Source organism: Chaetura pelagica, unplaced genomic scaffold (genome assembly GCF_000747805.2).
Source record: "Chaetura pelagica isolate M959 unplaced genomic scaffold, ChaPel_1.0 scaffold212, whole genome shotgun sequence".
Taxonomy (NCBI): domain Eukaryota; kingdom Metazoa; phylum Chordata; class Aves; order Apodiformes; family Apodidae; genus Chaetura; species Chaetura pelagica.
In genome coordinates, this window is record NW_009952365.1 from 1463673 (window position 1) to 1478225 (window position 14553).

The window sequence follows — 14553 nt, forward strand, 5'->3', positions numbered from 1 at the left end:
CCTACAGTATTGCTGGAGTGAATCATAGAATCCCAGGCTGGAAGAGACCTCAAGGATTATCTGGTCCAAACTTGCTTGGCAAAATCACAGTCTAGACAAGACCATGCCTGAAATAAGTAATTGTGAGGATCCTGGGTAACTTCTAACTTGTGTTTCAGACTTTGAGGGTGACTGCCTGCCTAATGGGGCAGTAGGTTTCCCATCCCTTACTTTTAAATGAGCCTTGACTTCTGGGATCTTCCATCAAGCTCTGACAAGTGAGAGATGAGCTGGGTGGCTTGCCACTCTGGTAGCACCAGCCAGGCTCTTGTACCCATCCCTGTGCTGTGGACGTGCATCCGAAGCTAAGCAGGCAGCAGACCCAGGTTTTGTGGGTAGGGCTTTTTGTTTGGCTCACAAGGGTTGGGTTATGGTCCATATGGCTTATCACTTCCAATGTTCCTGGGTATAGCAAGGACCTGGAGCACTGGAGATACTTTGATTCTCTCCTGCTCCTTCTGTATTTTTGGTCTTTTTGTATCAGTCTGACTCAGCCAACACACTTCCCTTCATCATCACCCTAAATAAAAGGCAGACCTGTTCAGGAGCAATCTGTAGGTTGAGGGCTGTGGAGCTGTTTGGGTGAGGGAACCTTGGGCTGGGTTTCTTCTGTTTGTGAACTCTTTCAGGTTAACCTTTATGAGATGACTGCCTGCAGCTGTGGGACATTTGTACTCTGGCCCCTATGCTCGGCTCCAGGCCTATGTTTGAAATAATTATAACAGCTTGGGAGCAGCCTTGAAACACCAACATTTGTAGACAAAATGTACTTCTGGGCTTTCAAAACAAGTCTAAACCATCCTCAGTTTTGGCTGCCTTCTGGATATTATCTTAACTTTGATCCTGGCCAGGGCCGCTTGCTGAAGTCAAAGGTACTAAACAAATGACACAGCTCTGGAAATTCCTCATTCTCATATGGTCTCACTCCTGGTCTTTCTGAAGAAATAATTTTATGTGATTTACAGAAGAGCAGAGAGTGTTCTGCTGAAATGTCAAGGATGTCTCTGACTCTTACACATTTTCCTCCCCCTTACAGGATGGCCGTGCAGCCTCAGCCGTCCTGGTCAGCGCCATGTTCTGTTTCTGTCACCTCTTCTCTAATCCAGGCCCTGCTGTGCAGCTGCTCAACACAAAGAGACCTGGGATTGTGCTGTGGCCATCTCACAGGAGGTAAAGTACCCTGGCCAAAGGCCGTGTTCCTCACACTAAAACCTGCCCAAGCAGGACTTGTGCATCAGCCACAGCTCTTAGCTTTGATACATCTTAAACGACATTTCTGGCCACTTCCAATTTACCCACATTGATACAACAGTAATGGAGGAACAAAGTCAAGTATTACAATAGATTTGTCCCTGGTTCAGGAAAGCTGACAAACTTGTAGTTAACAGGGCCTGGGTGAACCCCTCTCTGAACCCCTCTCCCTATGTCAGCTTCATCCTTGCAGGAGTTTACAGTGTAAAAATGTCTTTTTTTACAATGTCCATTAAGGAGAGGAAAAAATGCCTGTCAGAGCAAACCTGGGAGTGTTATGTATGTAACAGTGACCCTTCAGTACAGGACTAACAAAGTAATTAATCTGCTATGGGTGTGTAAAATAGAAGGTAAACTTCTACTGATGAACCAGAAAAAGAATGCTCAGCATCTTCTTTCCTAAAAGGTGAGGGGAAGTGATCTTCAGCTCAGAGCTAAAGGCCAGTTTCCTTCCTCTTGAGCTCCAGCTCTTGTAATTAAATAAAAATGGGAGCATAGATTTTGTGCCACTTTTAAGGATACTGAAGTACCTGGAAACTCCAGTCCTGGAACCATGAAAGGACTGCACTTTCACTGGATTTCAAGATAGACTTCAAGTTCAGAATGAAGATCAGTTCCCTAGGATGGAGATGTCAGCGGTGGCTTTCTCTGTCTGCAGATACATAGGATACATTTGTGATCTGATAGCAGACAAGCCCATCATTCCTCACTGTAAACCACTCACTATCAAGTCAGTCACCCTCAGCCCAGTTCCCTGTTTCAACAAGCAGCGAAACGGGTGCCGGCCCTTCTGCGACATTCTCAGCGGGGAAACCAGGATCCTCACCACTTCCCAGGAGTATGAAAGAATGAAGTGAGTTGCTGTGATCTCCTCCCTACCACCCTTAGCAGCTTAACTCAAGGGGGCTTCTGTTTTGCTGTAAAGTGTCTGCTCTCTGTGCTGCAGCCCTTGTCAAACTGCCTGAGAGATGGTGTGCATGTATTCATTAAAAGCTGGTGCCTAGAGGGAGTCTGAAGTTGCCATGTGGTGGGACACCTTCATAGAGATAGTCCAGGGCTGTCTTGGTTTCCCCTGTGAAAAATTTCTGTTTCAGCTAAGCCTAACATGAAGCAGAGCACTGAATGCACTTTCTGCTTGCTTGGCCTGAACGTGAGATGGCAGCTCTTGGTGGTGGGTGGCACTGGCACTGTGGAGGGAACTTAACTGGATTTCCTTCTCTTCCCCTCAAAGAGAATACCGTGTGCAAGAAGGGAAAGTCCTAATCCCACTGGGAGCCACTGTCCATGGAGATGTTGTTGTTTCTGTCTACCACATGAGATCAACCATTGGGGGACGCCTTCAAGCAAAAGTAGGAGTTCATTCTCCTCTTAATTTGTTATTGGTTCTGTTGGCTGTAGAGATGAGACTTCCCTGGAGCCTCTGCTGAAAGTGAAATGGCCTCATTTTCCTGGGGTACAAACCTGTAGCTCTAATGTGTTTGGTGTGAACAGATATGGTTTTGATCAACTTCTATATTTGTTTACAATTTAAAACTTCAATTTCATGAATTTCTGCACTTGTTCAGCCTGGTGCTCTGTGTTTTTTCAGATGACCAACACACAAATATTCCAAATTCAGTTTCATACTGGATTCATAGCCCTGGGAACAACCACACTCAAATTCACCAAGTGAGTATTTGAAGCTGAACGCTAATCCCACCTGAAGCATAAGAGCCTGCTGAAGGAGAATATTCACGCGTGAAATGTGCCAAGACCTTGATAGAGCTTTGCAGAAATATCCTTTCCCTTTTAACTGAACAACTCCTGTCCCCATTTAGACCTGAACTGGATGCCTGTGACTCTCCAGACAAATATCCTCAGCTCTTTCATGTTATACTGGAGATAGAAATACAATCCAATGATAGACAAACGGAATTAACTCCCCCGTGGGAGAACTTCACAACAAAAGACATCAATCCAACCATTCTCTTCTCCTCTCATCAGGAGCATCAAGATACTCTTGCTCTGGCAGGTAAGAGCCACACAGATTTACTCACTGAATTTACATATCTATCTGAGTGTTGGATTTCTTTATTGATTTGGTGCTTTGTGCTGCAGGTAGAGGTCCTAGTGATTCACCCCAGGATAACTTGAGAAATGTTGGACAGAGTGCATTCTTCTCTTCTCTCAGCTGGCAAGGTATGCAGACTTGGTCTTCAAAGTAAAATCTGCTTTGAACAAGATAAACAGCTTTCCCCTCCCTCCCTGGAGCAGAGAGTCAGGCTGAAGGATCTCACTGTAACATGTCTTTCCCATTAGGTCACAGGGTACTGCTGGTCACACCCTGTTCTGCAATTGAGAGGGAATTAATTTCCTACAATGTCCTCTTCAGACATCTCCTGCTTATGCTGGACATGATAATTACTGACATTGTTCTGGTGTTAAGCTTTGCCCTAGGCCTCCTTGATGCTAAAACCAAAATTAAGCTGGTTTTTCAAAATGTTGCTCTTTATATATAGTGAGAGCTTTTGCCTGAGACACTATTTAGAGTACTGAACACCTTGAAAATCTCCCCGTGCTGCTGCATGCAGGGTTCCTCCTCCATGCTTGGTAGGAACCTGATGGATGAGATCCTTGTGGGCACAGCTAGGAGGGTGGTTTATGTCCTTATTCCTTTCCCATGAGCCTTGTTTTGCCTGGGTTTTGAGGCATGGCTGGAGGTAATTCTGGATGCTTGGGCCTGACCAGAAACTCATTCAGCTGATACCTGTGAGCATTCCACTGCCTGAGTCTTTAGGCTTGAGCAGAGTCCCTTAAACTCTGTGCTTCCTGATCCATAAAGACTTGAATGTAATCTTTGCAAAGGACTCTTCTATTTTAAAATCCAGCAAAACGCTGCTGTGGTTTTCTCTGTAGTTTTTTGTTTGGCATGTAAGCTGATTTTTACAGAACCTTTGTGATGACCAAACTAACAGCTACCTAATTTTATTTTTGATCATCATTTAGATCAGAAATCTGACAAAAGTAGCTCTCACCCCACCTCAGAGGATCGAGCAGCGCTGGTGCATGAGGAAAGCGAACAGTCAGATGACGAACTCTTGTCCCTTTCCAGTCAGCACAGTAATGCCAGTGGTGACAAGCCTCATGGGACACCAAAACACAGCAAAAAGCAGCAGGAGCCTCCAGCACCACCTCCCCCTGAAGACGTGGACCTGCTGGGCCTGGATGGTAGCCCTATGAGCAAGAGTTTTCCCTCGCAGCCTACTGCTGCCCCTTCTAACTCAGACTTGCTGAATGATTTGTTTGGGGTTGGTGGGCCAAGTTCCCAGAGTCAAAGTGGACAGCCTGCTGCTGAGGAGGTCTTCCACGTTGGAGGACCTGGATCTGTGCACTCAACTCCTCGACGTTCTGCAGCTTCGGCATCCCCATCCCCGTCCCCACGGGTAGGAGAAGGTAAGAGTGGCTATGGCTACTGCAAGACTTGGTGGGGCACATGCTTTGGGGAGCCCACCTGGGTGATCTGCTCTGAGCAGTTGGATTCTCTTGGAGACTCTGATTTCATCAAAACTAAGAGCTGTGAGGGATCTTGAGAGGCTGGCCAGCTCCTTTGCTTTGAGACAGGAGTTGGTGCATCTTCACAGTCAAAACCACAAACCAGACTATCTAGTTTGTTCCCTAAAGTCTCTCCTGGAGCTTGCCCAAGTGTCTGGCTCCTTATGCTGACAGCCACTGCAGAGCATCGCTTTTGCTTTTACTGTGTGTCCAATAATGCATATGAGGAGAATATGTATTTTAAAAAGCTTCTTGGGTTTTGGGTAGACCCATAGCAGTTTGAATTTAATTTCTTTTTTAACTTAAAGGAGTTTAGGGCTATGATGCTGACCCTGGACTATGAAATATGGTTCCCTCTGTTTCTAGCCTTTCTGCAGACAAGAGAGAAAATACCAGATCTACTTCTTCAAAGGCAGGTTGACACCAGGCTGGCAGAAGGAGTAGCTAAACAGACATGAGAAAGGGATCTTTGGGAGGACTGAGTGACTGGAGGAGGGGAAGTGAAAAATCCCTTGTAAATGAACACGTGAAGAGCCCAATCCAAGTTGCTCAGATTCTCTGAGGGCCTCTGGAATAGTGTTGCCAAAGGGAAAAAGGGAAACAAGTGGGTGGATCTGGCAGCAGGTCTGAAGGCACTGCACTGAGCTGCGCAGCCTCCCTGTGTTTGGTTTGGCCTAATCCTTCACATTAGGGTTTGAGAGCTGACATTGTCCATGTCTACCTGATTCCAAGAGCACAGGCTGCTTACTTAACATTTGCTCAGCAATTAAGAAATTAAAGCATTTGCAATGCGTGCCAACTGTCCTGTACAGAAATTGCATGTTTTCATCTTGTTCAGGAGGTGCAGGCTTGGTTGATGCTGGGGCTGATATGGCTGGTTGAGACACACCTTACAAGGCAGAGATGCAGCAGCAGGAAAAGGTTTCTGGATTTTGCCATCAGGCCAGATTGGTGCTTGAAAGAGGAAGGAAAAGTATCCTACAGCTCAGTTGTCCCAAGCTAGGAAAGCTTGTGAGATAAATGAAGAGTAGTAATTTATTAAGTAACCTAAACAGTGAGTAACACAATGAGTAGCATCATTAACACAATGTGTAGTGTCTCAGGATTCTTTCTTACAGCAGTACAGATCACATCTCTGTTCAATGTGCTCATCACCCTAATGCTGTTGGCAAGTAAGGATGTGAGTGACTTGAGGGGTTTCTTTTGGTTGGGTTTGTTAGGTTTTCTACATGAAAGACAGTAGTCCAAACAAATTGATCAAAAATGGAGTTTGGAAACAACTTTGACCTTTTAGCAACTGATGCTATGGAGGAAAGATACCAGTTATTTTCTACAGCTGTGTCTGAAAGATGGTCCTTTTACCTTGACATGTGTAACCCTTGGCAGACTAAAATAATCTTGGACAGTGTTCAGCTCCTGAGAAGAAGCAGGAATTGTGCCAGTGTGGTAACTCTAAGCTCCAGGCTGCCCCTCTCCATCCATTTATGCACTGGCAGTATGTGCAAGATGAAACTTTATCTGAAGTGTCTTAAGTATCAAAACACTTGCTTTGACTGCTCCAAAATTCAGTCCCTTTCCTTGGAAAAGACAGATGGGATCAACAAATGTGTTGCCATGACCAAACCATGTGGCTCTCTAGGGTAGTGGTACTTTCCAGTTATTGTCCCACAGTCATGCTGTCTCCTGTTTGGTACCTGCAGGTACAGGTTTTCTTCTCCACACTCCAGTGTCTTTCCCCTGAAGCACATTAATTATACAACTTAATGAGTTAGTTTTCTCAAATATGTTTTTGCAGCAACTGCCTTTGATCCATTTGGAAGTAGCCCTAAGCAAACTGGTCCAGACCTCCTGGGTTCCTTTCTTGGTTCATCAACTGTCCCTGGTGATCCTTTCCTTCAAGCAACAAGAAGTCCTTCACCAACTGTGCACAGCGATCCCTTTCACATGGGTAAGAAAGTGAGGCTCTTCTGGTGTATTAAGTAAACATGAAATACTGCCTTTAAATAGTGATGGAGCCATTAAGGACAAGCTGCTGCTTACCATAAAATGAGACTAAACCACAGAAACCCCACTAAACAGGAAAGAGCTCTTTTTTTTTTTTTTGTCTCTAGACTTAAAGCATATTCATGATTTGAAGTGTGGTAGGATGAGACTTGTTTTGCTCAAGTCTTATCCTTAATTAATAAGCTATTTGTATACATGAAAAAAGAGACCATTAAGAATGTCTGCCTGCATATTCCTGTGGTTATGAGGTCTCATTTGAACCACACTGCCATTAATTGAGCTAAACAGAGCACAGCATGTTAAGCCTGCTAGAGAAAACTTAAGTCCTTTGGTAATTTTAGTTACAGGCATCTGCTTTCTTTACATCTGATACTAATCCCGACCAAATTCACAGCTGAATTTTACTCTTATTTGAAGAGAAGGATTTTTTTCCATTCTTATTGGACTTTTTTCTTCTCTTCCTTTGTTTGCACTGTCCCTTAGTTGCCCCTTCTACTCCTGCACCACAATTTAATGCTGCAGCCTTTCCTGAAGCACATCCAGATACAAATTTGTGTCTGATCATCTAATTAATGTCCCTTGGGTGCAACAGGCTTGCTGAAAAGCCACAATGACAAAGGAGGGACCTAATGTGCTGCTGGCATCCTTGCTTTGCCCAACTTGAGTATCAGATACTCCATGAATAAGATGTTTGGGTCATGCTTGGAGCTGGCTGCACTAATGAGAGGAATTTAAATGGTATCCCAGCATGAGGAGGTATTAAATGACAGTCCTAGTGTCTATGGATAATGAAATGCTGCAGGGTGAACGGCATGGATCTACAGGCTGTGTTTGAGACAGGCCTAAAGGAAGGACTGTGTTCTTTCTCATTTGTATTGGGGGAGGAGGCTGTTGTGCTGCTGCCTTCTCTTTCCTTGCCCTCTGCATGTAGAATATTCCTTTGGGTTGAGTATTCAGAAATGCTAAATTTGTGTTATTGTGGTGGTAAGGTTTTTAGAAATAAGTACATAAAGCCTCTGACTATAAAATGACCACTGTAAACCTGCATCCTTCCACCTGAGCTCTGTATAGTACTAGAACAGAAATGTTAAATTTGTGATGCCTATTGTGAGGGAGAACTCAACCCCTATTAGCAAATGGTAGAGGGACACCATGCTGTCTCTCCTGCTCCTTTCCCCCTCTTCCTAAATGCTGGATTATGTTGGTTTTGCTCTGCTGTTTTGAGATATTTATACGCAACCATTCTGCTTAGCTTCTAGCACACCAACAGTTTCCATACAACCAGATGTTTCCAGTGGTTGGGACTGGCCCAACAAACCAGGTATGTATTATAAAAATGCAGAACACTTCTCAAAAACTCTTAAGGAACCACAAAAGAGGAGAGGCAGATAGAAGATGCGACCAGTGATGGCAGGGAATGTGTTCCCATTTTCTGCTACTATGATACAAAAAAAACTTAAATCAGGATCTTAGTCTCATGTCAGTTGTCTGGTCTTCCAGTCATCCAAGTGAGGATCTTATTAGAGACTACTGAACTCTTTCTGTTCAAAAATCTGAGTTTCCTCCTTCAAGAAACAAAGGCCTGAAGCAGGACAGGTGCTTGGTGGGGGTATACAAAGCTGTGCTTGGAGAGGCAGATAGAAGATGGGACCAGTGATGGCAGGGAATGTGTTCCCATTTTCTGCTACTATGATACAAAAAAACTTAAATCAGGATCTTAGTCTCATGTCAGTTGTCTGGTCTTCCAGTCATCCAAGTGAGGATCTTATTAGAGACTACTGAACTCTTTCTGTTAAAAAATCTGAGTTTCCTCCTTCAAGAAACAAAGGCCTGAAGCAGGACAGGTGCTTGGTGGGGGTATACAAAGCTGTGCTTCATGCCAGTGAAGAGCCAGATAAACCTGGGAAGTGCTATGCTCTCCTGGGATGCCAATGAGCAACAGCATGATTCTTTCTAATCTTTAGAGTGTATATATATCCTACCAAAAGCTGCTTCCTGAAGCCTTCTATTTCTTAGTATATATAACTGCCATAATTGCTCTGTCACCACAGTCTAGGGAATGTTTTTGTTGCTGAGCCTGTGGAGTGGGTGTGCAATGAGTCTGGGCCAAGGCTGAGTTAAGACTGCTTAGGAACCTGACAATAGTACACTTAATTTTAACAGCAGTCATCTATCATGTGACTGAGTGCTGGGTAAGGGCTGCACTTGGGTAAAATAGAGATAAAAACTGAGTTATTTTCTTTTTTTTCTCTTTAAGGTGGTTTAGGCATGGGAAGCAAGTCTGCTGCCACCAGTCCTACAGGATCCCTCCATAGCACTCCCACTCATCAGCCTAAACCCCAAACACTGGATCCATTTGCTGATCTGGGGACTCTTGGAGCAAGTTTAGCAGGTTTGCATCCCTCATTTAATAAAAAGCAACAACCAGGTTGCTCTGCTTTAGAGAACTATGATGGACAGCCTGCTATGCAACAGAGCCCTATGGGTCCTGTCAGCCTGCCTGCATGCTAGTGCTGCTTTTGTTTCCCCTCCTGCCCAATTCTCTGCAAGTTCTCAGAAATCTGTGCTTTTACTGGTCCTCCATCAAAAAATCTGCTAACAACTTGTTGGGACCTTTACTCTATGGATTGCAAAGCGTGACCTCTGTCTCATAAATCCAAACAGTCCCTGGCTAAGGATGCTCTGTGTTTAACTCCAACTGCAGAACTGTTGCTGCAGCCCTTGGAGCAGTGCCTGGGAGGAGATTGGCTCTTCAGAGCTACTGAGGTCCTTGAGGAATTGTTTCCTTCTAGTCTTGACTAATTTTTGTCTTTTATGAGGAAACCTGTGGAACCTCACTAATCTGCTTCTAACCTGCAGCACTATCTAAAGTTGGAGTCTGAATCCTTTTTGCACCTAGCTACAAAGGACTGCTTGCTTGACTGCTTAGACAAGATTTTTCTCCTTGTTTTATCTCAGAAGATGATCAGCAAACCCTTGACCCCTGTGTTAGAAAGGCAGCTATGACAAATTATTTGCATTTTCCTTAAAACCCAGCATGTCAGCATCTCTGATTCTAGTAAATAGATTTTTCTTCCCTTTGTCAGGGCCCTCAGCTCTTTGCAAGCCATTGTGGTTTGATCTGATGTTTGTTTTCCCCCTTTGCGTCAGTACCAGCATGGTTTTGGAATCAGGTTTCCCAGTTCCCTCTGCTGGATCTCTAGCTGCTCTGCAGGAGCAAAATAAAAAGTATGCCAAGTCCCATGTCAGAGCCATCGAGGTGCTTTTAAAACATGTATTCTGCAGCAAAGTTATGGAGTTTGAAAACAAATGACTTGGCACCCACAGGATATTTAACCACATTTCTGTTATTCCTGACTAAGTCAAAGGAACTTGATCCAGTTTCCATGACATGCTTCAGGGCTCAAAGTTGAGTGTGAATGTTAGTCTCAAATAATAAAACATGAACACTGTAAACATCCCAGTGCAAACTGAGCCAGAGGAGCCTAAAGGAATAAGGTGCTGAAACCCACAACTCTGTGGGACAGTATTTACATCAACACATGGAAGTAGTATTCCAATATATCTCAACTTGATGTTGCCACCATAGCACACAGCAGCTCAGGTTCCTAGTCAGCTGCATGTAGCTTTCCCTGTGTTTCCCCAACAAGCAACTACTCCCATTCCTGTCCAGCCTTCCAAGGCAAGGGCTGTCTTTGGAGCCTCTTACAGAGCAGTGACAGGAAAGTTGAAGGCTTTGCTTGATGTTGCAAAAATAAGGCAGACCTGAAGATAGAAGTCAGCTGCCTTGGGATTTGTTCAAAATCATAGAATGGTTTGGGTTGGAAGGGACCTTAAAGCTCCTCAATCTCCTCTCTTTCAACTTGAAACCACTTCCCCTTGTCTTATCACTATGTGCCTTTGTAAAAAATCCCTCTCCAGCTTTCAAGCTGTGTTTCCAATCACAGCCTGATGTCTGCAGTGTTTTGGGTTTAGTTTTGTTTCAGTTAATGCTTGAGATGTGTCCTGTGAATCCATGGTGCCAGCTGAGTGTTGCTGCACTCCTGCCCCCTCAGCAAGGGGGCAAGAGTGCTTTTTTTAAAAAGAAATGTAGATATAGTGCTTAGCAACATGATTTAAGCACTGAACAGGTCAATTTGGCTATGGTAGGGGGATTTAGGTTGTGGTTGGACTTGCAAATCTTCATTCAAGGTCCCTTCCAAGCATGATGATTCTATGATTTTAAGGGTTTGGGTTCTCTTCCAGAAGGTAAGAAGGTTTGCTAATGCCCACCCTCCCTCCTTTCCCCCTGCTCCACAGGAGGCCCTTCCTTTGCCAGCAAACCCACCACGCCCACGGGCATGGGGGGCGGGTTCCCCCCGTCTCCGCAGAAGCCCTGTCCCCAGCCCCTGGGTGGCAGCGGGTGGCAGCAGCAGGGAGCTGGCTATGGCTGGCAGCAGGCCCAGCCCAAGGCCCAGCCTCACGCCTCACCCCAGAACAAGCCCAACTACAATGTCAGCTTCTCAGCCGCGCCTGGCGGGCAGGGCGAGCGCGGGAAAGGACCAGCTACCGCCGGTAAGATGCTGGGAGTGCCTCCTGCTCGGGTGGCTTCGTGCTCAAACGCCTCCAGGGGTAGCCTCTGAGCAGCTCAAGTCATGCCCACTGCTTGAGGATATATCAAGTTCAAAGCTAGTTGTCCTGTCCGAGAGTCTAAAGTGTACTAGTGCTTAGGGAATGCTGGATTCTGAGTGGGCTTCAAGAATAATAATGATATAATGTGAAGAATGACGGGACATAGAGGAGATAGCCTGAAGTTGCCTAGGGGAGGCTTAGACTAGAGATTAGGAAGAATTTCTTTACTGGAAGGGTGGTCAGGCCCTGGAACGGGCTGCCTGGGGAGGTGGTGGCATCACCAGCCCTGGAGGGATTCAAGAAGCACGTGGATGTGGTACTTCAGGGTGTGCTCTGGTGGGCATGGGGGGTCTTTTGTGGGTTGCGTGGCTGCGAGTTTGGGGGTTTAGGTGGTGTTGGTTTGGGCATTTTTATGGTGTTTGTTGTTTGGTTTGTTTGGGGTTTTTTTTGTTAAGGTTTTGGTTGTTAGGGTGGGTTGAATTGTTCTCCCCCCCTGCTGGTTGTATGGTTAAGCTAGGTAATCTTAGAGGTCTTTTCCACCCATGAGGATTCTGTGATTCTGCATTAGCCTCTTGTGTGAGAACCTACATAGCACTGGGATGTTGTTACAGTGATAAGTGTGGGGGTGGCTCTGGTAGCAAAGCATTCTTGAATTAACCTGTATAGCGAAAGCAACCTCCAATGTTTTTGTTTTTCAAGATTCAAAACCAAAAGTGTCTGCAGATTTTGAAGACTTATTGTCTGGTCAAGGCTTTAATGCTCACAAGGACAAGAAGGGCCCCAAAACAATAGCTGAGATGAGAAAAGAAGAAATGGCTAAGGAGATGGACCCTGAGAAGCTAAAAGTAAGCAACATTCTTGTTTATGCTCTTAAAAATAATTTAGTGTGTCTCTTGGTCTCCTCATGCTCAAATCACTGTCCCTGGAGTGGAGAGGACAGTAAGTCACCTTCCTGCACGTGATAGGCAGCTGAGCAGATCTTTCAGCTAATTTAGTGCCAGATGCTGTCCTTCTGCTTTAGCACATCCTCCCCAGCATTGCTGGATCCCAAGGACTACGTGCTCTTTCGCACACTTGCTTTCCATAAAGTAGGAGTCTAAACTTGATGGCACCATTAACTGCTCTGCTCCCCTTGCACATGCCAGACAGCAGCAAGATGGTGGGACCTGAGAGATGATCATAAACTGCAGGTTTATCTGCAAGAATCTCCACTATCTCATCAGAATAAGAGATGCTACTTAGAAAAAGTAGTGAGTTTGTTAAAAACCTGTTCAGAAATAGCTTCTTACAAATAAACCTGATAAAAGAGCTGGTAACATCTCTGCCAGACCTTCTGTCAAACCCAGGTTTTGGTGACATGAGGGATGTTCTTCCCATGATGAGGTTGCCTTGGGGCAGAAAGAGCTTTCTGCTGTTTGTTCATATAAGAAATTTTCATGCCTTCCCTGGAGATGTGAATACCCATTTGGACAGATGTAAAACTCCAAGGTTACATTTCTGTCCTAAACCAGACTTGCTCAGTGCTCCTGACAAAGGCTGCTGGTCTTCCATGTTGCTCCAGCCCTGATTAGCAGGCAGAGCTAATTGAACTAATCCTCTGTCTCATTAATCTTGCCTGCTTTTGAATTCTTCCATCTCTCAATAAATTGTCAAACTACAAGTCTATTTATGAAGGGAAAGAAATTCAGTCTGTCTGCATTTGAAATGTGAAGCCACAAACTAATTACAGAAGGATACAGAGTGAGAGGAAAAGCCCAAGCAAACTTGTAGAAAACAGAACAAGTGAATATTTTTGTAATATTTTCCATCTTGTGGAAAGGTTTTAACCATTGGAAAGTGTGTGCTAGCAGCCATGTGGGACATGAATGTCAGCCACTCATAACCAAGCTGAGCTGTCAGGCCATCATCTCTTGCTTGCTTTGGCTGCTGGATTGCAGGTAGCAAATGGGCACGTGGAGAGAACGCAGGCTTTTGACTTTGGAGCCTCCAAGGATTTGTGTTCAATCCAACCTCCAACATGAGTCTTTAGAAGACTTCAGTTGTGCACAAAAGATACACATCCACAGCAAAGTTTCAGCTGAGCTTATTTTAGGCATATGATTAAGCTTGCTAAAGAGCCACACAGCTAAATATTTATCTAATTTTACTTTATCTTGTTCCATCTAATGACTGTTCATAAGTGTTACCAGATCAGTATTTTTAGCAGGGATGTTGCTCAAGGTGAGTCTGAGCTTTCAATCAGTGATATAAAAATGAAAGACAAAGTTGAGACTGACAAACATCTTCCAAAGGTTTTCTAAAGCTTGGAAAGAAATGTAAGATGCTCCTTGGAGTCACTGCTATTCAAATGAAGAAACTTCATGGGGTATCGAATGTCAGGCATAAATTGAAGCTCACATTCTTCTCTCCAGATCTTGGAATGGATTGAAGGGAAGGAGAGAAATATAAGAGCCCTGCTGTCCACAATGCACACAGTCTTATGGGCAGGGGAGACAAAGTGGAAGCCAGTTAGCATGGCAGATCTTGTCACGCCAGAGCAAGTGAAGAAGGTCTACCGGCGGGCAGTGCTTGTCGTGCATCCTGACAAGGTAAGGCTCTCCTGGCTTCAGAGGGTTCAGGCACTGTAGTTGTTCTCTTAATTATAAAGTGGTACGTGTAAGTGCTTAATTTGTTGGTGCAAACAGCTCTGTAGAGAGTAATAGTTTGGCATTTTCACTGGTTTCTAAAAGGTGAGACCTCTAAGCACTCTCAGCCCCAGGTCTGTGCTTGGTACACGCTGTTCCAAGCAGCAGAGAATCAGATCTTCAGCTTCTGTCACCCTTGCTTTGACTCTCAGCCCTACTGGTGGTGAGAAACAGTCCAGAATGCTGTGCCTGCTGAAGGAGACCAGGGTGGGATAAAGGCTTATGAAAGGATAAGGGACTTAAAACCAGGCTTCTAAAATGATTATCCAGCTTGTGGTCCTGCTGCTTACACTTGCCAGTCAGAGGGCAGGGATGCCATCTGGGAAGCCCTGGGCTGATGAGGCTTCTGCTTCTAAGGAACTGGAGGCCCTGAGAGCTTCAGGGCAGTGGGCAAGGCTTGAGAAGATGTGGGCTGCCCAGAGGCATGCAGGGA

At 45.0% G+C, this 14553-nt stretch overlaps 1 protein-coding gene across 2 annotated transcripts in view; it reads left to right on the forward strand.

Moving 5' to 3' along the window:
* Nucleotides 1-14553, forward strand: part of DNAJC6 (DnaJ (Hsp40) homolog, subfamily C, member 6) — a 24750-nt gene that overhangs the window by 7297 nt on the left and 2900 nt on the right. The window contains exons 5-17 of one of the 2 annotated variants that reach the window (XM_010007967.1): nt 1076-1209; nt 1949-2143; nt 2522-2639; nt 2879-2958; nt 3108-3301; nt 3388-3468; nt 4276-4722; nt 6617-6751; nt 8078-8146; nt 9083-9208; nt 11125-11379; nt 12136-12281; nt 13848-14024. In XM_010007967.1, the coding sequence (XP_010006269.1) occupies nt 1076-1209; nt 1949-2143; nt 2522-2639; nt 2879-2958; nt 3108-3301; nt 3388-3468; nt 4276-4722; nt 6617-6751; nt 8078-8146; nt 9083-9208; nt 11125-11379; nt 12136-12281; nt 13848-14024 (2157 nt within the window). The remainder of the gene's footprint in view (nt 1-1075; nt 1210-1948; nt 2144-2521; nt 2640-2878; nt 2959-3107; nt 3302-3387; nt 3469-4275; nt 4723-6616; nt 6752-8077; nt 8147-9082; nt 9209-11124; nt 11380-12135; nt 12282-13847; nt 14025-14553) is intronic. The other variant, XM_010007969.1, reaches the window with a different exon arrangement.